General features: G+C 36.6%; 2 protein-coding genes across 2 annotated transcripts; one reads left to right on the top strand and one right to left on the bottom strand.

Moving 5' to 3' along the window:
* Positions 1-684: 684 nt before the first annotated feature.
* CUNH1orf100 (chromosome unknown C1orf100 homolog) lies at positions 685-4219 on the top strand (the record flags this gene model as incomplete). The annotated part of the gene is made up of 4 exons (XM_035900274.1): positions 685-758; positions 1178-1270; positions 1941-2125; positions 4125-4219. Coding segments are annotated over 4 exons (447 nt in total), but the record flags the coding sequence as incomplete, so codon positions are not given.
* A 1439-nt stretch (positions 4220-5658) lies between these two features.
* Positions 5659-24902, bottom strand: ADSS2 (adenylosuccinate synthase 2). Its single transcript, XM_035900261.1, has 10 exons — positions 24892-24902; positions 22536-22609; positions 19308-19415; positions 18922-19003; positions 17010-17136; positions 14048-14202; positions 13498-13622; positions 12327-12424; positions 7405-7554; positions 5659-6649 (listed from the first exon to the last, which is right to left on the bottom strand). Exons 2-10 carry the CDS (start codon positions 22583-22585, stop codon positions 6597-6599), a joined length of 948 nt encoding a protein of 315 aa, XP_035756154.1. The 5' UTR covers positions 22586-22609; positions 24892-24902; the 3' UTR covers positions 5659-6596.
* Between the last annotated feature and the right edge of the window lie 1527 nt (positions 24903-26429).

Genomic DNA, 26429 nt, shown 5'->3' with positions numbered 1-26429 from the left:
GATACTGTTCAAAACAATAGCCTGACTAAGGTCTCTGGTGAGAACAGATTTTAACATCAGACTCCTGGAGCTGCAATATTAATTCACACTCCAGTGAAGCAGTTGCCATGGAGTGGCCAAAACATAATTCACCGACTCTGATGGGCAACAAAATGCAGAAAACATCTACTTTGTTTTCCAAATACTGGTGAGTCAGTGTTTTATACACAGCAGCCAAATTTCATTCCTTGGGAGGTAGAATAAATTATTACTTAATTGTGACAAACGAGCAGACCATCAGGCCCACTGATAGAATGAATCAGTCTGCAGAGAAATTCTGCTTTGAGTCACAGAACAGCATGCTGTTGCCCTGAATCTTAAAATGCTGTTTAAATAACTGAACTGTTCCTGCATTCGTTTTTGCTCTAGGACCTGCCATTAATATTGAACAACTCATTCTAGAAACTCCCATATCCCTGCAAAATGTAATGTTTTGTAGAAGCTTTACTTCTACGTGCATACACTGGTTTCTTTCTTCCTGGGGGATTCCCAAGAGGTATGCTATTCCATAGCAGATTTTGCTACCAACATGGAGATTAATACATTCAAGCCATGTAAGCAAGTTTAGGTCTGTCAGCAGTTCCTTAACAAAAAAAAACCCAAACAAAACCAAAAAAACCCCAAAACATTTTACATCATTGCTTGTGGGACTTTGGCATGTTGTGCTCTTCAAAGAAACTAAGGGAGTTTAAGGACCCTGCACCCACCTTGCCACCAGGGTAAACCTCTTGAACCACACAGCATGCACTATGCACACAGGTTAGGCTATCAGTTAGTTGTATTTAAAAAAAAAAAAAAAAAAAAAAAAATCTGCTCAAGACTCTTAGTATTTCAGAAGGGTACTTTGGGAGAGAGGGGAATAGAAAAAAAAAGTCTGCCCAGTTTTTATTTCTTAAATTAAAAAAAAAAAAGTGCAGTCATCTGCACAAACTCGCATTTTTTCCAAGAGATGCACCATTTTGCCCTGTTATCAATGCCATTCCCTTATTTGCTTGTAAGCTCTGCACTGGGACAAAAATAATTATTTTCCATAACTGCCATATAAAAGAAAAATTGCTTTTCCACAGCTTGGGTGGGATCCCTGCCCTCTAGTCTCCTGCTCGTACCTTCACTATCTTCTATTTGCTTGCTTTATCAGCTCAGTTGTTCATCCTGGAAAGGATGCCCATGGCTTCTATGCCGGGCAACTAGGACGGGTCCATGAGGTGCACGCATCCAGAGGAGCTCCAGGGTAAACTTGTGCGTCAAAGTAAACCCATAAGACCTGTGGAATAAGCCTCTCCCTTTTATGCCTATTGTGAGCAACCTTGCAACAACCGCTAATGATTTTTTATGGCTTTGGCCTAAAAGAGGAACAACAAGAGAATCCGGGCAGAGTAAACCAAAACTACATCCAAAAGTTTTTGGCCATACCAGGAGCGCTGCATGACCTGAATTTATTATTTATATGAGAATCTAGAATGAAAACTGTAAAATAATAAAAAATGCTGGGTTTTTTCCGCCTATGAAAATTTGTTGTCTTGCACATCAACTTCAAAAGATGTTCAATTTAAAAAAAAAAAAAAAAAGAAAATGTCATAGGTTATTTCTGTTGGGAAGTGAAGGCTTTAAAAATGCTAGCAATATTAAACTAATGCTGTTAGCTGCTCGACTCCAAGAGGCACAACCCTTATCGTGCTAATTACGAGTCAGATGGAGCCAATCGAACAATACTGAATTATTAAGGTTTTACTGTACATTCTCAGGCTATTAATATCTATTAGATTACAGCTGCATTATACAGAGTGCTCATTTCAGCAGGAGATTAGAAAGTACATTTATAATGCTGGCTACCCTTTGGGTGGATCATGGTATTTACATACCATATGTCAGCATGAGATTACAGAATGATTTTTGCCTAGACCTTTCAGTAAGTCGCAACCAGCTCCAGTAAACTATGAAGCTGAAACTCCATTCCAACCTGACTTTGACAATTCAGCTCTCAGGAAGTACGCCCATTTTCAAAAAACAACGAAAAAGACCACCAGTGACCAGTACAATCAGACTTCATACAAAGCAGCGTTTGACTTGGCACATCTCAACACAAATAAGTGATCTGCGCTGTTTTTCCTGTCGAGAGGGGCATAGAAGATGAACTATGGAGGTTCAGCTCTGCTGTGAACAGCCTAGTCCTAAACTACACGGAAAAAAAAAAAGTGAATAGCCATTTCACTTTTTCCAAAAAGGAGCTGCCACCCGTCCCCCAAAGCCATACCCTCTTCTCCATGACCAACACTCAGGTATCCCAGTTCCCTCTGTAATATGCAGAGGGCAACCAATGAACAGGAACACGGCAAACTATTTGTACTTGCGCAGATTGTTATCCAAAAATAGCTACTCAAACACACCATTGATGCTGCCAGGAGTGTGTATCGAAAGAGCTGAAGAGTGAGTACCTCGACGCATGCACAAACTGATTTATCACTGAAAAAAACCTAAAACAACGTAAGAAAACACATTGCTTTGATACACTTCATAGTTCTGAAGTGGCAGTGAAGAACATCAGGATTTAACTCACCGCTATCTGTTTAAAGTTGAATGGAAGATATTAGAATGTGTATTTACTGCAAGGTATTTTAAAGATGACATATCAAATGAGTCATAACAGAATCACAGAATAACACTCGGAGCAACCAAGAATGGTGTACAGTTGTAAGTCTCCGCAAACAATGCATCATCTGTGTGCATGTAGGTATGCACAGTGGTCTGCCTTCAGTAGGCAAAGCTGCCACACACTGCAAGAAGCGTGCTTGATTACTGTACCGCTAGGTTTCCCAAGTTTCACCGTTTCAGAGACGAGGAACAGAATGAGCAGGAGAAAACTCACCTGACTGAGCTGTCCCTTATCTTCATTCCCAGCTACTTTGCCTTTTTACTTTTTCTAAACCAGCCAAACCTTTGATTGTTTCATTAAGGGAGCTGGCTGTGACAGCAAAGGGAAACTATAATCTTCTACTGGAAAGTAGATTTCCAGGATGATGACAGACGAAAGCAGCTGTCATGCATTACATCAACATTATCTGTCTGCCACTTTATCTGAAGGTTTTGTCCATTAGCTACATGCCAAAACCCAATTACACGTGGAATACAAATGGAAAGGCTAAGCAGCAGAAGTCCCCTCACTCCCCCTCCTATTTGTTAGTAAAGGAGGCTCACTAAGCTGTAGGGACATAAGGGTTATTAAATGCTGCCCTACAGCACAAGTCTAGGAGAACTGTAAATATTTCAGTGGCAGCAAGAATGTCACGAGATCAAAATACCTTGTCTGTCACCAGCTTTGTCAGGTCTAACAGGTATCCATGCCTCCTGAAAACATCCCGCTAGTGGGAGGGGATGCTTGGAGGGGAAACAATTTCAACTGCTCTGCTGCCGTCCTCTCCCCTTGCATGCTAGCAACAGAAGAGACTCCATGGAGGAAGGGAGGATACAGGAAGGGCCTGAGAAATACATGCTTGTCATTCAAGTACAAAGGTTCTTCCTTTTACTACAGCTTACCACTAGCCTGTGACAGACAACCAAAAGCCTTTTGCCAATCAGCGTGGCAATTCCTTTGAGGCCAAAGAGCTCTTAACTAATGAAGAGGGGAAAAAAAAGCAGAACAATGAATTTCGGCTAGAGAAAAGACTACAAGTGCCTTCAAAGACATGTATCTCTGCCCCTGCTAAACACACTGCTGGTGGCTGTGTGTTCTCTTCTTCCTCCTTGCTTCCATAGTTGAACACAGCATGGTTTCAAGAGGAGAGCATACAGCGCTTGAAACTACCTCCATAACTTTTAACGTTTGTTTCCACAACATTCAGGTTGGTGATAACACATCCCAGCCTATTTCCCCATAGGTACAAATGAGTAGCACTGGGGAAGGGGAGAATTTGGCAGAATACAACCTCCGTAGCTATTCTTCGACACCAGGAAAGTGTTTGTGCACCCGTCCAAGAACTCACACTAGCAAAGCTTATGCGAAACCGGCATCCAGGGACAACATAATAAGCTTTACAGATGCCAAGTCTAGCCACCTGAAATTTAAAGAGAAAAATTCTTCATTCCAGGTCATGAGAGTAAATATATGCCAACAGATCCTGGACCACTTATCTGGACAAGTACTGGTAGGAGGATGTTTTCAACTTTCCAGGCCTGCAGTTGAGTGGAAGAATCAAAGAAAAATCTCAGCTGAACTTAAAAGAAGGCAACAGAACATGAATCACTCTTCCACCCAAGACAATTCTGTTTTGTTTCTTTAACTGCAGAAACACTTTGTATCGTTTTAGGCCATAGCTATATTGCTTAGGAATCCTGCTGCATCTGGAAATATGAATTCCTCAACTGAAAAACAAGGGTAGTTTGTACAGTGGAGTTACATTGAAACAAGCCTTGAACTTGAAGGTCTCTCCTTGATAGAAGCAAAACACAACTACATAGAAAGCCCTCGTTTATTCACTCACTGTAGAAAGAACGCATGCCCTCATTTATTTATTTACTCACTCCTTGAACCAGCTAGGCCCCTGGTCCAGGGCCAGTAGTTTCACTCACAGCACAAATCCCCTCGTCGCCTCCTACAGCTACAGGAAGGCAAGAATACTTAGTAATTATTACCTATTGTTCACATTGCAAGGTCAATTCCCTCCATCACCCAGAAGATAGTAATATTGGCTTTTTCCTTCTAAATGAACATTGGAATTTATGTTTCACACAGTTATATCCCTCCTTCATCAGGCAATCAGGAAGAGATCTTTAATTCAAGATGTCCCTTAGCTAGGGAGGGATGATACAGTTCTTTGCTAGACTGCGAGGCTGAGAGCAGAACTAGACCCTCACCCCATCCAGAAAAAAATGAGTATGAAGTTGGTTTCTAATGCTGAGAACGATCTTTACATGCAATGCTGACACAAAGGCCTCTCAATGTATTTGCCAATTTTCGAGCATTCTGTGGTATCCTCCTCTTTCCACATACTACACAAGTAAAATACACACCCTAACTGCTTTGTCACGTGCAAACAATTCAACAGAAAACGCTCCTTAAATATCAGTGGTTTCATCCTTCAATCCTCCTGTTCCTCCCCCTATGATAAGCAATTTTATGTCCAATGAGAACACAAATGTTGTGCTGAATACCTCAGCAGCAGCATCAATCCAACAAATCTATTCCATTTCCAGCAACATCTGGTTACCTAAGACATAATCTCAAAGGCCTCATATCTTCTATTTTGCATTAAGTTTCTTATATTCACCAGCATAGCCGAAATCTACTAAACTAAAACTACTGCCCCACCCCAATACAAACTTGGGTTTAGGAAACAAAGTAAGTTTTATTTGAAGTAAAAAGGAAGCACATGAATACCATAGTATAGTGTGTGAAAACAAAGTAATTGTCAAAAAAATCTGGAAAGGCATTATGTAATTATTGGGTCATTGCCAAAAGAAATCACATTCATTGGAATATATAATAATGGTTATAAATTAAAAAAAATCTAGAACATTTCCCAACACTAGTAAGGCAAAATATGTCAGATGTCATGAGGTGAATACTTGTTATTTTCCCTAACTTGAAATGTTATTTCTAAAGCATCTTCAATCTATAATTACAAAAGTATCTGTGCTTTGCCAGTTCTCCAGAGAAAGACCTTCTATTGGCTACATAGAAAGGAATTTAAAAGGGCATCAAAATGTTAGACTTCTCACTGAATATAAATATAACCTCATTTAATTAGGGAAACAGTTTGAGATATGTGCCTTGGAAGCAGAGAAGTGTAGGGTTTTTAAAATGCCAGGAAAAAAAAAAAAAGAGTAATATTATAAAACATTTAACTCAAAATCAAAATGGTTCTTTAATAATCGCAAATGAACTTTTTACAATATCAATTTTTAACTTTCTGGGCACACTTCCTGGTAAACACTTGAGCATCCTCTGTGAGTTACAAAGAGTAAGTTTTCTGTGTTACACAGCTAAAAAAACCTGGACATTCTTAACAACTTGGCATCACATCTTTTTTTAAAAAACAGATCACACAATAATTTAGACAGCATTTATAGCATTATAAAATCAGAATCCCCCTCTTTAATCACACACAACAGCAGCCATTAAGAATACAACAGCTTTAGGAATACAAATAATGAGGATGTAAAACTATCTGTGCAAAACTGCATTATTTTTACTGTCTAAAATTTCAGGGAAGTAACACCGCCAAAAGCAGAGAGAGGATAACAAAGACAAACAGTCATGAAAGAATTGCTACCTTAGATTTTCAAACAGGAATTACATTATGAAGTAAATATCAGGTAAATTAAAAAAAAAATATGATGGCACCTTGAACAATAATGACAAGAGTCCTGGAAATTGCAGTTGAACTGATACAGGTTCATGTCCTCTTTCAGGAGTAGCGATTGATTTGGGGTTATCAACTCTAGCATTTCTTTCCATGCAAAAATCTATCTTCCCAACATCTTTGCTTTGCGGGCTACTAATGCATTTAAGAACGAGCAGTCTTTTGAGGAGTGTGCTTTCTTCCATGCCTCTGAAATCTTTAAAACAGCTGGATCATTGATTCCCTGGATTTCCCTACTCCAATCCATTTAACTGCAGGAGAGAAAAGCAAACTTTTATTTTAAGTAACACAAAGCAAGATCAGATTGTATCTGATAAAAACTTTTCTTAAGCGCTTAAGATCCTAAGTACCGTAGTCTGAAGAAAAACACAGCATATACTATTAGTATGTTAAGGAATCATAATCATGTCTATTGTTCTCAAAGTAAGAATGCATTGGTAACTTAGAAAAGCAGGAACAGTCTTGAAGCTGCCATAATAAATAAATCCGTTTTCCAGTTCACAGGACAAAAGATACATAGAAACTATCACAAAAGTAAAGAATTGCAGCATCTCCTAATTCCCAGCTTTGGATGGAACCACAGGAACTTCTTTATTAGGGAGCATAAGAGAAACTTGTTAGTTTAGGACCTCTTACTGTCATATATATTTAATCACATTAACACACCAGTAGTCCCACTGACTTTATAATGGCAGCATAACTAAACTCTGTGTATAACCACTCTGAAAAACACTTAAGCTTAAGTTATAAAAAAATCTCAGTTGAACAAGAACTACGGTATAAGCCAAAGAAAGAATGCATATTACAACTTCTGAAAATTTTCAGTTCAACAGCTAACTAGAGAGATAAAAAGAAGAAAAACAATAATTACAGGTGTTACCAGGTACATAAGAATAAGCACAGCTACAAACTAGTTTTCAATGTATTGAATGTTCTTTAAGGCCAAATACAAGATAGGTTGCACGGAGCAGGAAAAAACCAAAACAACAAAATCTGTTTTACTTACCAGGAACACCCAATTCCATTTCTATAAAGCGAACATAGTTTTGTGCATTTACAGGCAGCTCATCAAACGTCCTTGCATTTGATATATCCGTATCCCATCCTGGGAGTGTCTCATACTGAACCTCCACTTTATTTAAGACTTCCTGGTTGGCTGAGAAGCAAACAGGAAAAAAAATATGTCTACAAAGATTATATATATTCCCTACCACTAAATAACATAACTGTAAAGCTTTTTATTCTTTTCTTAGACAAAGAGGTTTACTCATAATACCAGCATTGAAGGTGCTGAAATGTCCTTTTTTGTTAATATAAGCAGAGAAAAAAAAAATCCAGTAACTATCAGGACTTAGGCTTCAGCAATTCCAGCACTCATAGCCACATGCACATATTTTTGCTTAAACCACAATCTTTTCAGTTCAGAAAACAACTTTTCAGGAAAAGTAATTCCACAAAAGGTTGATTTTTTTTTTTTTTGGCTGAACAAATACAAAGATCCAACTGCCCCTTCATGGGGGGATTTGGTGATGTGAAAGCAAAATTAGGCACCAGCATGTAAGTATCAGGTGGTTAAAACATTTTAAAGTGGCATAGGAGCATACTTTGTACTAAACATAATATTTTATACATAATAGACTGCTGATGCCCACAGACCCTTTACCCCAAAATTCTACAATAATTTGTCAAACAGTGTGGAGTCCCACAGGATGTATAAACAGTAACTGTTCCAACTACTTCTCAGAACAGTAGCAATGAGTATATTCCATTTTGTCCCTCACTTAGTAACTTGCTACTGTGTTGTCCATTAACTCTGAATCCTGAGATGACATCAAGTACTGGAAAAGATGCTAAGCACACTGTTCTGGATCTGAATCATTCCATAATTATATGAACATTAGTTTTGGAATGACACTGGGCAGCAAACCAAAAGCCTTAAGCCTGAAAACGGTCAAAATACATTGATAAAAAAATGGGAGGTGTCAAGCAATCTTGCCTTCCTGGAAAAGAAGGAGGGTTCTGCCACTAACGTTATGTAGTCTCCATGTCTCAGATCAAGTCGCTCCTACAAAGACAGCTAGTCAACCTGGGAAACAGTTTTAGGTGCAAGAGACACAGTAGAGGTGCAAATACAAAACCATAGCTAATCCCCTCCAGCATCTGTGTAGCCAACAAACTTAGGCTCAGCCTCTTGAATAATTTGTCCTGGTGCAGGTAAGAGTTCAATAGTAGCAATGTTGTAAGGACAGCCTTTATGAACTAGGCATTTTGAGTAAGGATCAAAGTGGACTCTGCTCTACTGACTTCAAAGCCAACAACAGTGAAGAAATGGACAATTTTTGGACTGAGGTGTTTATGGGTTAAGGCAAATGATCCTGAATCAATACTTGTTGTAATCAGGACAGACATGCCCATTAAGGACGTTGGGCTGCAGAGGCTAAGGATAAGCACTTTCTTTAACGTCATCAGCAATAGCAACTGAGGTGTGTCTGCTGTCCAGGTGATTTATAAAATAGAATAGATATATTCGAAGTCCAAACCCACAAACTAATCTCCAGGTGCTGCAGATGGTCTAGAATAGGACACTAGCCTCCCTCTTTCCAAGAGGGAAAGTGACTGAACACCTAATCTTGGAGGTCCACGGGCAGTTTTACTTTGAAGCCTCTCTGATGAGGCTAGCTGGGAGAAAGCTGTAAGTACTTAGAATTGAATGGTCTAATCTTGTATAATCTTGTCTACAGTCTTCCATTACTCTGTATTAGTTCAATTCCTTACTTCCCCAAAAGAGAGGAAGAAAAAGAAGGGATACATTTCTTGGTGTTTCAAATTATTCTCTCATTTTGCTCCAGCAGGTGTGAAAAGATGATGCGTGGTAAAGATAAGCCATAAACTGAGCTCAGTGTAGTCACCATCTAGATTTCTCTCAGCTCTTTTCTTAGCAGATTTATCTTTTAGGCTTCCTGGAATACTCCTTATTAACAGCTGAATTAGATAACCGAGAGAGCAGATATAATAACATCTGGTAGTCTGGTACTGTAATTTGGAGAGGGAACGATGTGATGTTACTTCCAACTCAAAAAGAGTAGCTGAAATTTGGGACCTTGGCACCATTGTAAGAGACAGATCCTCCAGCAATTTCCAGAAACTGAACATAAAAACAGTCATTTAGGTCAGACCAAAGGTGCATCTAGCACGGTGTCCTAGCTCTTTAATGTACAGCAGATGCCCAAGGAAAGAGCACAAGAACAAAAAGCAAGCATGAAGTAAAGCTCCTCCGAAATAATCTCCTGATTTCCTAAGGGTCTGTGTTTTCAAAGTCTCCTGAGCTAGAGGGTGTGTCTGTCTGCTGAGATCAACTGATGCCTGAACTCTGACAGGAGGCACTAAGCAGGACTAGACCACAGCTTTCACATTCCTTTTAAACTGGTCAGCTCAGAGCTAGCAGGGAGTTACATCTTTCTTTCATAAACTCCTACGACTGAAGAGAAATGGGAGATACTGGCCAGCTCCATAGCAAAAGACTACAGCCTCAATGATACCAACTGAAGTCAGCTGTAATTTACAAGACATTTTCAGTTCTTTCTTAACAGGTGATTATGAAATGCCCACAGAAATCTAAGCTAAAAAAACTGAGTGAGACTCGTATGATTCTCTGATCCAGCTGGAAAAAGGAACAATATATGAAATATGGCATGTTTTTCCTGAGATGGTGGGCACTGTGTGTGCTTCTAATTTAGAGACAGTCATTTCACAAGAAGGGTAAATCACTAACATCTCCAAGAGAGTGGGAGGGTAGGAAGGGGAGAGAGAAAGAAATACCCTGCCAGCAAGAGATTCCCAGACTAGATCTCTTCTAAATTAAATTCAAAATGTCAAAGTGGCAAGTTTAAAAAAAAAAAAATAAAATATAGAAGTGCACAGCATGCAGAGATATAGACAACAAATAATCTAATGGTCTGCAAAACACAAAGCAGGAAGAAAGTTACCTTTTATTTTTTATGCCAGGGGCAGGGGTAATATGTAACCTGCAGCATATGTGCTGAAAATACTGCCAAATGTTGAGGAGTATAGCAAGGAGAGAGGTGTGGAACACAGAGGCACTGTGAGAGACAGCATCCTACAGCTTACCAGAAGTTCAGCTCAAACTCCTTCCTGACACTTAAGGAAGACAGCATGTCAACAGCAAAGACAACAGCTTCTACTAAATTTCTACCAAAATTCTTAATTGTTCAGACAGAAAAGAAAAATACAGCTAGGCAGGTAAGCCCACATTGTGCTGCTATGACCAAAGGTCAGCTGCCTGTTACCTGGGCATATATAGGAAGCAAAGTCTGCCCTGAGGAGTTGTAACAAGATTCTGGTCCCATCTGAGAGACACAATGAAGGGGGGGGAAGTCTTAGTACTGGAAAACATGGCCATCTGTTTATGTCATCTTTAATGAGAGACTGCCAGAGAAGGTCCTGGCTTGAACACAAGACAGTCCAAATAGCCCCCAGGTTAGATGACAGGACTACAGATGAAGCATTTACTGAGTAGTTCTCAATTCAAACAGGCAATCTCCATTACGTTCAAAGGCCATCTAAAGTACACACTAATTTCCTTAGTATTTTGATAAGGGTATCCATCAGAGAATATTTGACTCTTAAAAAAGGTAAAAGCATTCCCTGGTTTAGTGCAAGATAAGCATCAAATTTCCTGAATAAAAGTGCATGCCACGTCATTCAGTATATATTCAGATTATAACTGGCACTTTTGTTTGAAGATACTGGAGGCCAAATAAATTAGAGAACTCCCCCAAGCACATGGAGAAACAGATGATCTTTTTGTTAATTTGTTATAAATTTCCCTAACAGATACCTGCTATTTTCAAGGACTACTAGCAGATCATCACTTACTGCTTTATATGTAATTGCATCTTTATACTACATAAATCCTGCTGTGAGTTGTATCTGATTACTACAGCTGATCTCCTTACCCACAAGAAGTTCTCTGCTGCTGATAACATATGAAAAATTGTAACCTGTGACCAGCCTCAAACCCTGAGGTACCAATTAGAATGGAACAGGCATCTATGCACACATTAGAAAATCAGAAAGCCCAATCTTTAGTACTGGTTAATGTTCTTCATTTTTCTGAAGTATCTCTACTTCAAACTGAAAAAGATGCATTATCCATGGAAACAATGTTTTGTGATATTTGACTATCTTAATATACAGATACATTTTTCAGGTAAAAATGATTACTACAATGACCACTGTCCTTCTCAGGAGCTACAGTTTATATCATGCTAAGCTGATGTATGTTGGTCCTGCATTAGAAAACAGTCTTGCTTTCACCTAAACTAATTGCTCATTTCCTCCCCCACCCTTTTTCCCTCTTTTCCATTGCGTAGGTGTGACAGGTTTTTGGCCACTCTGTGAACCATTAAAGGGAACTGAACTGTTAGAAAAAGAACACAGAGAGAGAAAAACCTGGCTTTTCAACCAGATCAGCGCTCTCATGTAGTAAATGAAGACTTCTCCTGCTAGAAGAGGGGATGAATACAGTACTGGGAATAAGACACGGGGTTTAGAGTGTGAAATGAGCTTCCAATTTAGCTTGAAGGTAATGCAGCCTGTATTAAAGTAAAGGGGTAAAGCAGTAACAACATTTATGTTTAAGAAGCTTTATATAGCACTTTGCATCTTTCTAGTAGACAAATATTATATATATACACACACAAATATAATAAAAATATTTGGTACAGGTGTCTTTAGGGTGCAGGTACAGGTGTGGTACAGGGCATCATGGTGCATCTGGGAAGACATTAATGGCTTGATGCTGAAGTAACACATTCCTGTCATAAATTTCACAAGTAAAAGTCAAATGCATTTCAGTATCAGATTACATTTCACCAAAATCTAAAATTGTTAAACAAGCAGTCTTACCAGGAAAATGAGGTATGATTTCACCATCTAGTTTGTATGCAACACCAACTTTTATTTCTGGAAATACATCCAAGATATCCAATTTGGTAAGCGCCAATCTATAAAGAAACATTACTCTGGTTAAACAAGTTCAATAACTCTCAACTCTCATCACTTTGTAAAAATACCTAGAGAAAAATGGATTCCTGCACATTGCAATTAATTGTCTTTCCTTAGAAAAATAGCTTGTATGGCACTAATCTATGTATCTGGTGTGACTTTAAAAAAAACACCAGACCAAACCAAAAAACTTAAAGAGCCTCTTTGCTGCCTCCTTAGATCTAGTACTCTAAGAAAATGGCAAAATTCAAAGAACAAGTATTCTCCAATTAAAGTGGCTGGCCTACAGCTTTAAGTGTTAGAATTTTAATTGGTCAGGGTGCTGCCAAGATACTTTATGATCATTCATTTGAGGTTGTTTCATCGCATGATGCCTGTTGCTGTCTGTTCCTGTCCTCTGCCAAACGTTCCTGTCCTACAGTGAAGGCAGCAAAATAATCAAACACTGGCTCTGTAAATACCTGGCTGCATCCTATTTTAAACAAAAAACAGAAAGGACAAGAAAAACAGGAAAATTTAAGTAAAGCATGTATTTACACAGTTTGATCTACTAGAAATTTTATACCAGTTTTGCTTGAGACACCTATTTTTCATTTTAATTAAAATCCCAAAATTATATTAAAATTTTTTACATTTACAGATCTGCTGAAGATACTGATGGGTTCCCATCTGTCTTATTTTGAAAACAAACTAACAAAACAAAACCCCACAAACTATATCAGGTTTTAAGGCCCTTGTAAGGCGTTTGATTTGGTTTGGTGGGATGGCAGCGGTTGGGGTAGCTTGAAGCATCAAGTACTAAGACACATAAGTGCTTCTTGGGTCATTTTAAACAAGAAATAATCATGTGCTACAAAAGGAAGAAAAATTTATGAGTATGGAAGTATGAAATAGAAAAACATTTAATGCCAGGAAAAATGAGGGACAGTTAATTTATCAAAATATCAAAACAATCAACAAATGAATACTAACAGTCTGACTGCTACTAACTAGTATATGTACAGTTTACAGTAATCTGTAGCATTTCATGATTTAATGTCAAGTTGCCAGCAAAGCTGTCAAAATAACTCACGCAGTAAATCCATTAATCATGTAGGCATATCGGAGTAGCACAAGGTCCAGCCAGCCACATCTTCTCTTTCTACCAGTGGTAACACCAAACTCTTTACCTCTCATTTGCAGCAATTCTCCAATTTCCTATCAAAGAATAATACTATTACATCAACCTTTTTTTTTTTTTATTATTTGCAATACATGATGCAGGTGTATACTTAACATTTTACCAGATTGTAAATTACATTAAAAGTTCTTCCCCCAATTTTTCACAAAGTTGTCCATTGGGATCAAAATAGAAATACAAAATGCTATTTCTAATTCAAGAGAACACTGAGCAAATCTCTCAAAATTTGTTCCTGCTCTAGCCTTCAATTCCATAGGAAGGTCTGAGAAATTGACAATCCGATTTGGCAGTCCTATAAGCTCAGTCTAGAATCATAAGAACAAGACATCTATATACACCATCATCTACTTGCATTTAATCGGTAACACTGATTTAACGTAAGACAGACACACTAAGTTATTTCACCCAGTTACAGGTCACATCTAGGGCTGATAACACTCACATTATTTTGTTCTGTAGGAAAGGCACCAATTCCAACCCTTGTTGTATATGCTTTCACAACTCCATACACTTCCCCAACATTCTGCGGTGGCATACCCAGACCTGTACACACACCTCCAACTGTGCAGTTTGATGAAGTCACAAAAGGATATGTGCCTATTAAAAAAAAAAAGGTTTTAAAAACTTATTAAAACACTGGTTTTAAAATATACATTAAAAAAATTCTAGCCTGGTGAAGAATAGTACTTGCATTGCACATACCTAGGTTTTAAAATACTAAAAGCCAAAACAAAACATGCAATAAATTTATTTTGCAGTCAAGTACATATTTAATGAGCTCTTAGCTTTGTGTGTGCATTGTCTGATCTTTCTTTATTGAAAAAGGTAGAAATCTTTGCACTTACTTCAACTGGTACAGAGGCAAAAGTTGACTACATAACAATTCTGAATGATCATACAAGTCAAAAATTGGAGTAAGACACTAGAAAACCATACCTTCCTATCTTACATAAAATATACTCACTAATAGAACAATGTGAAAATTTGAAGGGAGACTCTTAAGAAAGCAGTATTAAAAGGTTAGGAAATAGAGGTTTACCGTTTTTCATTTTGGGAGGAAAAATAGAATACAAGCTCTACAAACTTGTCAGCACATTATAAGGGCAAGAAGTGTAGAATTCTGGAAAGAACTATTTTGCTTATATAATCAAATGAAAAAAATTATTTCTACAATTAAAGAAAAAAAAAAAAAGAATCCTGGGATATAGTCTAGTTCATTAGCGGTGAGAGGTTGTCTCTAGCTAAATGTTCAGCCCTCATTTAAAAAGCAGCCTGCACAGCAAAGATAAAAGACTTAAACAGCTCAGAATCTTTAGTAATGGAAGATGAAACAGAACATGCCAGTCCTTATTTTATTTGAATTGTGAACAAATGCTTCAGCCACACAGTAACTACATATAAGCAAGAGACTTCTACCTCATGCTTCAGACATATTTTTTTTCTTTTGGTATAAGAGAGACAAATGGGCAAGAGAGGAACAGACAAGACAAAAAGGAACTGAAAGCAATACAGACAAATTTAAAAAGTCAAAATCCTTCAGAGACTGTTCAGAGAGGTTTTGCAGAGTAGCTTCAGGTATCTCTAGCTTCTTTTACTTTAGCTCAAATCTCTCACGAGAAAGACATAGGCTCACAGGTGATATGTAACAGCAGTTTGCAAGGACTCTTTACCTTTCTTAGGACACAGTAGTTGAGCTTTTCTTTACTGACAGATAAATATAGCTAGTAGATGTCACAAGCAGAGCCAGTGAGACAAGTCTTACACGTTTTCAGCTCCCAGCTTGGTATACTGACATTGGTTTATCCTCACTCAATGTTTAAAAACAGAGAAGACCACACACCCCCAATACCTACACCCTCACCTCCAGACACATGCACATGCGAGCTTCATTACATGCTCCAGAAAAGTGGGATGGACTGCAAGGCTGGGGAGTTACCACCTTCACTGCCAACGAACACACTTTCACAAATCTCACTTCAGTATTAAGACTTCTGTGCACCAAAGCACATAAAATAGTCTCATTCTGAATGTTCAATAATCAAATTTGGCCTTGTCAAATCTTTTGACTAGGACTTGTCTATTGTTAACCCAAGTGTCCGACCCACTGATGATATCCACCAAAGGGGAGAGCAGATGTTCTCTGTGTGTGGGTCTCACAGCACAGGCAGGAGAAAGATCTAAGTCACCCAAGCGGTTCTGTATGCATTACAGACATACCTGATGAGGTTCAGACTATTTGCATTTCCTACCCTTACATGAAATCTAAAATCCTCACTACTTCCAAAAAACAACCCCCTCTAGAGTTTTCTGCAAATAATCTCTGGTTTGCATCAAACATTTCCCTGTGACAAGTGTATTTGAAGACCTCTTTCCTCTTTTTTCCCCACTTGTTAAAAAAGGAAGTTTCTTCCGATATTCAGTTTCTTCCAATATTCCCATTATCATGGGAAAACTTGGTGCTTACACTTAACAGTGACTAGTCTTAGACATAGTTTCCACTTAAAAGAGGCTTTCAAACTCTCAAACAAACGTTTGAAAATGCCCAGTATCAGAATTCCTATCAGCTGAAAGCAGAGTGCGTGCCAATTTTGTATTTGTTTGACAGTAATGCTTACAGGCTTCAATTTCAGGCTTAAGCATCTTTCCAACAACAAAAATGATGCAGTAACAAGTCTAGTGAGACTGAAGAAAAATGTGACAAAATGCAGGAGCTGATCATATAGGCTGCTTATGCCTATACAGAGGTGTAATTATTTATCTGCCCTTACAATATAATGGTAACATAATAATCTCATAAAAAAAGCTGCTCCTATCAAGAAGCTTTTAATTTTATTAGCAAAATTACAGTGTTTTAAGAAAAATGGCACCATTTATAACTTCAAATTGATTGGGATAATCTTTTCATTCTTGCCTCATTAGCAATCCAGATTCCCAACATCTTTTCTTACATTGTGAAACAGTGGAGAACTAAGTACTATACAAAGGGTTTTAAAAAAACACAAGCTGATTCTTCAAAAGTCAACAAGTATTTTGCATTAACACTTTGCCTCTCAAAGCTCTCCATTTTTCTTCTCAAGCGTTTTCCATTGATGTATACAACTGAGTTATTTCATATGAAATTTGTAGACAGTGAAGTAATAGCTACACTCTATTTAACTAAAGAGCAGGTGACTTTTCTGTCATTCAAATAATTAATCTTGTGAGAGTCTAAAGCTTTTTGAAAGAATTTAATTAAAAACTTTTTTCCTCCCCTCTAATTGTTTAATAGTCAGAGAGTACCGTTCTTCCAAAATACAAAAACCAATTCTGCCATAAGAACAGCTTATCACAGAAGAGTTTTATATTTAGTGTTATGTACTTATACATAAGTATATAGCAACACGACTCAAAAAGGTTATACTTACCGAAATCTATGTCCAGCAGTGCTGCATTTGCACCTTCTACTAAGATCTTCTTTGGTGGTCCATGTAAAGCCTCATACATGAAATAAACGCCATCCCTTACCATTGGTTTTATTTTTTCCATGCAGCCCTGAATAATACAAAAGACTACTGTATAGTATAATTTCATCATGATAAAGCCAGCCAGAGTACAAGTGCTATTGCTCCTTCATAACAATGCTCCTATTCCTTTGGAAAAGGAAAAGCAAACAAAGAAATGCTAAATATGCCATAATATGTGAACAAGGGAAGGAAGAATATTAGACTCAGATTTAACCAATAGAGGTGTATGCTTTTCCTGGACGGAAAGAAAGAAAAAGAGGGGAAAAAAGGAAATAAATAAATAAATAAAATCCAATTTTTTGAAATGCTTTAGAAACATTCAAGCTTGAGCATAATCACAATACTTTACTGTATTCAGTATTTAATTTCCAAGTGTTCAAAATTTCTCCCCCAAAACCAGCATGTGGGGGGTTCCACTTCTGGCTCTCTGAAGCCAACAAATGCACACAATTGTAAAGCAGCATTAATTTGTGATAAATATATATATATACACACAGGTACGCTTGTAAGTAAAACTAAAAAGTTATTCACTGGAATTAAGGGTCAAGTGCCTGAATGCCACTGAGTAGCTGGATGTAAGAAGCCAGTAACGTTCAGATTAACACTTGGTACACTGCCTTTTTTCCCCATGAGAACATATGGAAGTTCTTATGCTAATGAGATGTTTTGTCTTTCAGAATTTAATCAAGTCCATTAGCATAAAACAAACATTAAGTACAAGTAATTTTCCTCAAGCTGCAAATACATATTATGTTTCCACCTTAGCAATGAGTTTCAGATATTCTGTAATCCTAATGTGTATTAAGTAAACTATAAAGCATTATCTAACATTCAACTGTAACTGATTTTTTAGGTCTACGTATTGATAAAAATACTACAACTCAACATGTATAACATATTATTTAAAGCAAGACAAACAGAAGTGCTAAGAACTCCCATATACTCCATTCTAGAGCTGGTAAACTGAGTTTAGTGGCAACTAAAAATGTAAGAAAGTTGACTTCTTTGGACTGATTTTCTGAAAGAATTAAACACGTAGCTGTGCACGCCCTCCCCTATTCCACACATACCTCAATGGTTTTAAACAATTTGGAAAACTTCAACCAAATTTGACAAGGGGTAAAAATCTCATACAGTTAAGTTTCTATAAAATGCATGAACAAAAAGACTGGGTAAGACACCTGACAATTTTTTCAAATAAGAACTTTGGTGCACAGTAAAAATCGCGCTATTAGGTGTAAGAGAATTAATGCTAGTGAGAAATCTCACAACTGTCCCAACTTCAGGAAAAACATCAGAATTCATAAATAATCACAAGACTAGTTTGCTGACAATCAGACTTCATTAGTTTTGCTGCTATCAACTTCAATTTTTCCATGTTGTTAGATAGTATTTTTTTTTCCTTAAGGCTTACTACTTAGAATAATAATTTACTTCTGTTCTTAAGTTTCTGATACAAGGAATTAATATTCTGCTTTACAATGAAACACACCTTCCCCAACTACAATCTTGCGTTTTTTTCTCCTAGCTAGTATGTTTGGGCAAGTGGAAGTCAAAAATAATTCTCCCTATATAAGCCTTTTTCTTAAAGTTTGCAGTATTTCTCTTGAAAACAAGTTTTGAAATGCTGCATAAAACAGGGTCAAAAGTGTCTTTAAGGATGCTAGCAGACTCTTAAAATTGATATGTAGCAATTTCCCATGATAATCAGTTTTAACTCCTCATGCAAGCACAAGCATCAGTCACCAAGAGATTTACATATCAGTATCTGCATGCAGTGATTAAATCATTTAACAGATAGAAGCAGGCTTACCTTGAGCTTTTTCAATTCCCCTTCAATATCTATCTCTAAGGTAGGATATATCGCTTTGTACTGATTGGCTAACAGTTTGAACCTGGAAGGCAAAAATGCTTCACTAAGGTTTTTGTTTGTTTGCTTTCCTCCTCATGCCCCAACCAAGCTTAGGTTTTACTAGTCAAATATCGGCAATTATTTGGTGTTTAAACAATTTTAAACAATAAAATAATTTAACAATTATAAATAGATAATTTAATAAAATTATAGATGAAATTATTTTCATATTTTATAATAATTTTTAATTTAAAAAGTAACAGCAACCAGATGTAATTGCTTACACAAAGTACTACCCAGAAACAGAAAACTACGCTTAAAACCGTGCATTAAAATACAGAAATTACCTCTCAGAAAATTCATCAAAATCAGAAACAAGATCACACATTCTGAGTCCACTTCGAGCTGCTTTTGAAGAATATACTGGACCAATTCCTTTTTTGGTAGTTCCCAAACTTTCAAAAGATAATAACAGGAGTTATTCTTGATATAAAACTAAGGTGTTTTTTCTTTAAAGCTAATACATCCTTAGCATAGAATGAAATGCTGTTAATTGTGAGCATTTAGAACCTTGTTTTAAGCATTTAAAACATGAAATACTTCTAGTATGCAACTTAGTTTCAGAATGTCACTGTTTATAGACATAAATATATTAATCTCCTACATGCATCTGGTTTTAAACCAGTAACTTTTCATACTTTATTGAACTCTTAGTATTTATTTGTACACAATTCCCAACTTTCATACTTAAGGAACTGGATGCCAGGACAACATCCTTCAGTATGACCTGAAACTAACTAAACACTTCCCTAAAGAAAGTCCTCCATAAAGCAACAGCACAAACAGTATGGATTTGAAGTTTGTATGTAATAAATATTTAATTTAATTCTAAATGCCTCAGGTGGAGCCAGGAAAACAGAAAACACTGTTGAGCATCTAAGAGTGACAACGATACTCAAAACGCTGTACATTAGAAAGGGTTCAGGAATAGATTTTTCCACTGTAGCTGATTCTGAAAACCTGAATTCTTTTTCTTACCCTGACCTACCCACTCTGCCTGAAAAGCCTTTTTCAGCTTAAGTCAGTGATATCATAAGATACAACTTGCTTGCACTGACTTTACTGTCAGAAGTACAGCTAGTTCAGAAAGTGTCTTCTGCCAGAGTCTTGCTAAACAGCTATCAAAATGGAGCCAAACTGCAGTCTTCATAGGCAGATTATCAAACATCTTCCTCATCACTCTCAAAAGGTTAAGTAACTTTTTAAGGAGACGCAAACAGGTGTGCAGCATTTTAAGAAGTGTGCTATACATTGGTAAGGTTAGTTTTGCACTTAGTTTTAACTGTTTTGTTTTGGTTTTTTTCCTGCCTGAGCAGACACGCAAAGCCTTATCTTCTTCAATTATTAATTCTGCATATGCAGAGCGGCCCAGATTTCTTCAAACTGCCTTGAAGGTACCATACCATAACTCAGCTCAGGAGCGACTCCATTTCAAGTAGAAGGTAGAGGTCATAACTTTATGTTAAAGGGTATCAATTGATATGTGAGTGAACGGAAATACAGTTCACAATCAGTACATAATTCATTTTAGTTAGGTCATTAGTAATCTGGAGTAGATTCAAAACAATAATCTTGGAAAAAACCAAATTATTCCGATTAGACTCAATAGTGAGTAATCTCAGGGAGCGATACATTTGCCTGCAGTCTGAAAAGAAAAACCTGTATCAACTTTGCATTACATGGTATCATTTAACCAGACCAGGACATTGTGGCTTAAATAATTGACTCTAGCCTCCACCCCAATTCATACCCTCAGAGAATTTTTTTAAGGAGTTGGTTCCACTTATTTTGTTTCATTAAGAGATGCCAATTCATAAAAGAGTTAAGCTGTCAGAAGACTGTATTTATAGAAGTTAAAACAATTGTATAAGCATAATATACTATATTAGATTACTTTTTCTATAACCTTTCTGCAAGTGAAGCTACATGAGCCTTACTTGTGACTGCTTCTGAGCTACATTTGAACAGATAAAAGCATTCAGTTAAAATGAAAAACAAACTTACTATTTATAATGATCAACTCTGAAGTGTTAGACACAAAAGAATTTTAATACCAAATATGCTACGCAGTCAAATGTGCAGTTTGTCGTGTTAGCAGGCTATTTCAATTCACCACCACCACCAAACAGGAGACAGTCTTTTGATAATCAGTTTATGAGAGCCTGCTCTTAGCCAGCCTGTAGTAGTACTCCCCCCACTACAGTCACTTTGATAGCCTTAACATTTACAAGGAAATAGATAGTAGCCTTCAATCCATCAGCAGTTTCAACAAGCTTGAAAACTGTATGATTGTTGCAGAATTGTCAAGAACCCCACAGAAAGAAGAAATATAGCACTTTTAAGAGTGACTTGGTTTTCAGCTTTGAATGTAACTTTTTTTTTATTTAAAACAAATTAATTGGAGAAAAGTGGTTAGTTCTTCATTGGACTCTCCCTTACAATCTTTAACACTAATAAAGTAGTTCCTTCTCACAAGTAGCTGAGTGACTGACAGTAGTTTTAACTGCACACAATGTCATAACAATTCTAGCCTGTGCTCCATAAACATTCAAGAATAGCTGATATACACATACTGGCTCATAAAAAAAAAAAAGATGTGTATTCTTCCATATATGTGTATGTTCTTCCCATTTACTTTTTAATTCCTAAAATAACAGTTAATGAGACCGCTGGTTCAGCACAGTCAAGTGTGAAAATGACCCAGTATAAGAATAATTGACAAGTTATCACTCAATAGCAACCTGTGTGAAGCAAGATATGCCCAAATCAGACACTCTCTTAAAGGTTATTCTCATGGATTATACCTTTTACAGGTCTCAGTAAGGAAGACTGAATTACTTTTCATCCACATGGACAAACTTCCAAGAAGAGAGATTAAGTTTACTGGTATCTCAGAAGTCTATAGTGCTGCAATGCTTTCCAGCTGTAGACATGTCACACTTAATTCTTCCAGCTTTTTCCCCATCCCCAAGAACTACTGAGCTACTTGGAAATCACAAGTTAGAAACATAGCATCTGGTTTCTAGAAGTTTCAAAAGCTTCAGAAAGTCAGTAGCAGCACATAGTACACAATGCAAACATTTTTACATGCACTTCTGACAATGAAGTGTTGTGAGATACCAAATTAGTCATATCAGACCTTACAGTTATTTGGAGATGATAAAGGGGTCCTTCAATCTTCATACAGAAATACATTTTTTACAGAAACAAATACCTCCGGTCAACAAGTAAAACATTATGAAGCAGGAACCCTTTTTATAAAGCAAATTAGGAACTAGGAATTTAGGAACTTTTTCATAAGGCAAAATATCAAGATACAACCCTTTCATTAAGTATATACTCTTTGCCAGCCACTGGAGGACAAAAGTGTAAGCAGTGATCCCTGCATACTCCACATTGAAGAGTTGCAAGAATAATTAATACTTCTTTTAAACTCTGTGACAAACAATAATAGAAATCCAACCTATGAAGTCATATGTTTGTACTAAGTCATCCTATGTTTGACAAAATAAAACTACCTACTTTTTTCCTGCTTGTTCTTGCCTCTGTTGTTCTTGGATGCCATCAGCAGCTTGGTGGAAATCAAATACTAAAAAAAAAAAAAAAAAAAAAACTTAAGTAGGAAATTTGTGTGAAACAAATTACCTTAACAGTAACAATTTATTCAAACCAAGTGTAGCCTGTTTATTAATGTGGAAAACAAAAAAATACACACTGAAGAAAGGCAAATAAAATGATGAGTTTTTTCTCCTCTTTCACAAGTTACATTTTTTCACAGGAAAGAGTTCTGAGGTTTTTCAGAGACTTCTTTTTTTTTTCCCCAAGTGTTTATTTTATAGAATACTTGCAGACTGCGTATACACCTCCGACAGAATAAATAAGCCATTTCAGCTTTGTTGTAGCCCAAAAGAATGTATGTACAACAAGGAAACAAGGAAAACATGCAGTTGAAAAAAAATCCTGGAAAACAGGTTCTAGTAAAAAACATCTTACTGCTTAAATTTAAGGTGGGAATTTCAAGTAAACATTCTCATTCATTCTAAAGATTTCTTACACCATTTTATTTTTATGTTCTAGACAACATCAATTAAAACACAATTGGAAATACAAAAGCTCTCACCAATACCTGTTATGTACACAGAAGTCATCTTCACAAGCTGATTAATTTTTTAAAGCATTACATATTATTAATGACAAAGATTACGCAATGTATTCCTTACCCAAATTCTTTGTCTACTATTAAAGCAAAAAAAATCTGACAAAACTCATGTCAAATACAGTGTTGCAACAGTTTGCGGGTTAACAGAAGCCAGATTATTTTTCTTAAGTACTATCGCCCTAAATGTTAAACAACTAATCCACACATTCCACAGGAAAGACCGAAAACTTGCAAGAAACAGACTCGTTTAATAAGTCTAGTCTCTCTAGAACAAGAGTGGTTTTCGTTGTTTGTCTCACCAATTTATTTTTGTGTTTATTTCCACACATCCTCATAATTTAAAGGATTAGATTATCCCCAGCAGCTTGAACCTAGTTTTAGTTGATCTTTTATTACAGACTAGCCATTCAGAGATCTCCAATACCCATTTTAGAGAAGGCATATTTATCATGGCAACAGATCTCCAGACTGTCACCAAAACCTTCTAAAGAGAAGCATTCTGAAAGTTCATTTGTCTTAAGAGCTTGAATGATTATCAGTGACAGTCAATACCTGGTCCTTTTTACTCAGGACCTGTTTAGCTTTGAAAACCTCACAGTATTGTCATTGTAATATAATCATCGCAGAGTATTTTTTCTAAGAACCTAGTAATTTCCAAGTAATTAATCTACTGTGACTCTAATCTCAGAAGGATTTTAGTAACTTAGGAACAGTTACTCAACTATTTCAAACTCAACAGTTACTCCAACGTAAAAACATATTTATTGTGAAATAGTATGTTCACTCATTAAGCTATGTCAGATCAGTTTAAAACAACAAAAAAACCCAAAGACACAAATGCAAAAAGCAAAACGAAAAGCAAAACCTTTTTTTCCGATGTTAGAAGCTTTTATCTAATAAAGACCTAAAAAGTTTGTAACTTCAAAAGATGACTACCAGAGCAGCAATAAGCCCACTTCCTAATATATGCAGTTATGCAACTATTATGTTACAATATCTAAAGATCTAATTTAAAGGAAATATTTATATAATAAAGATGTCCTAGGAGTGACACAGGAAAAGCCTCTGAAGCTCTGTGTTAGTGGTTTGGACTCTAAACACTATTTTACTCCAGGCTCTGAATCGCAGAGTTGTCTGAAACACAGGCTGGAACCAACGCTTGACTGATGAGGTCCCTGTGTGGAGGGCAGCCATTCTCTCCATCCCTATAGAGTCCTTCCCATAAAGTCTCCTTTCTGAAGTACATGGCAATTTACTTGGTAGGGAGCCCGTTAGTTTGGAAGTCATGCCCAGTCACGTGGTTTCCCAGCAGAGAAGTTGCTATAAACAACACTGCTTTTACACCAAAGGGGGAAATGAATCTTTCAGTCAATTAACTTCTGAACTGCTTTTTGACTGCTCTGCACCTCTGATCTTTGGCTTGGAAAGTGAACCTGCTTTCCTGACAAGGTTATGCTTATTGCAATAGGATTAAAAAGTCACTAGAATATAAACCTGGGAGCATCCTGAGTGGTGAATGATTTTTTTCTAGGATCTTCAATAAACCAAAGCAGCATACAGAGACTTAACCCAAAGAAAAGTACTTATCTATCTAAAGAGTTGGCTAAAAATTGTCATGCTTTTACTGCCATGGAAAATTCAGAGAAAAAAAAAAAAAATCAACAACAACAAAAAAAATCATCAAAAAACCCAAACCACAAAAAGGAACTTACCAATATGAGCCCTGTCAGAAATTATTAGTCTTTTTTCCCAGCCTTCTAGCCCTTAAAAGACAAAATTAAATAGTTCAGATTATGTTTTGTATAGCATTTTTGTCTTCTGATGTATAAAGGATAAATACTTTTCATGTTTAGCCTTCAGTCAATCTATTTAAAGCAATCACATTCCAGAGAAAAAAAAAGTAGATTTCAATAATTAAAATTTGGCATCAGTCTATAAAGCTGAGAGAGTCAAGCTTATTCTGAGGAAGAATTCTAGCTGTTCTACTAGTTTCTCAATTTCAGCAATCAATTAGTAGCTTTTCGGTTTTGAATAATCTAGACCATTGATTTACCTCACTTACAGCAGACTGTATCATCAAACTGTCCACTAATATTGTAAGAGGTAAAATTACTATGAACAGCTAACACACTTTAACAAGTTGTTTCACTTCTTAAATTTACCGCTTTAAGCAAAGAAAAATGCCTGCGGATAATTCATATTTGGAACATGTTCTCTTCTGAACCTGTACAGAGATTCCTTTTGTCCGTCTTCCCATGATGGCCCTGGGACTTCTAGCGAGACTCCTGTCAGAAACTAGCAGCTAAATGGAATTCTGGAAAAACACATTGTACATAACCTCTACAGAGGCATCCTCTATATAAATCTTTTGAGGAGGGCCCCACAAACTACTTTAAGACCAGTATCTTAAAATTTTCTCACCTTTTCCTTTCTTTAAGTTTTTTTCGGCCTCTTCAAAGAGTCCTGGCAAGTGAATTACAACACCATTCCCTGAAGAAAACCATTACACAGAATTGAATGAATTATGTTGAGCATGGAAAAAAATACTCCAAACAATTCAAAGACACTTCATGTTTTTTATGCAGACTATATTATTTAAGTCTTTAAACTTCCAAGACATGGCAATCTTTATTCTTGTAAAAGACTGATTTACACCTAAAGTATTCATTTTTAACTACAAGCATTGAATCTTTTTAATAAACTCAAACTTTCAGTTTGGATCAGGACAAACAGTAACAGCATTGTGGGACAGTCCGGAATGCAACTTCCTCTTCCTCATATCTAAAATTAACTTCCCTCTTTGTACTTCATTTTAATAACCCTATTGTTTTTTTAAAAAACTTAGCACATTTCTATCTTCATTATAAACACTAGCATCCCCTCAGGCACTCTTCTGCTGTAAATAAACACAGAATATTCCATATATAGAGTTGGGGTTGTTAGCAGACTAGCAAAAATAACACAGGATAAAGCTCTATCAAAAGCAAGCTTGCTTTCCTACAGCTGTCACATTGCTCAGAAAAAGACTACTAGCTCATACAATTAATCAGCATCACTGACTGCCTAAGAAGGAGCATTTCCAAATAGCAAAACTTAACCATCTTAAGGTCATACCAAACTCAGTAGATCCAAAGCTATCAGTGTAACATCTAACTAAAGAATGAAGGGACCTGCCATTTGGAACTATTTGTATATCACCTAATTTCACATAGATAAAAGCATTCTGAACACAAAAATACAAAGTATTTAA

This window comes from Egretta garzetta, unplaced genomic scaffold (genome assembly GCF_000687185.1).
Source record: "Egretta garzetta isolate BGI_Z169 unplaced genomic scaffold, ASM68718v1 scaffold248, whole genome shotgun sequence".
NCBI classification, from domain to species: domain Eukaryota; kingdom Metazoa; phylum Chordata; class Aves; order Pelecaniformes; family Ardeidae; genus Egretta; species Egretta garzetta.
Note: the sequence above shows the minus strand (reverse complement) of the source record. Positions and strands in the feature narration are given on the sequence as shown.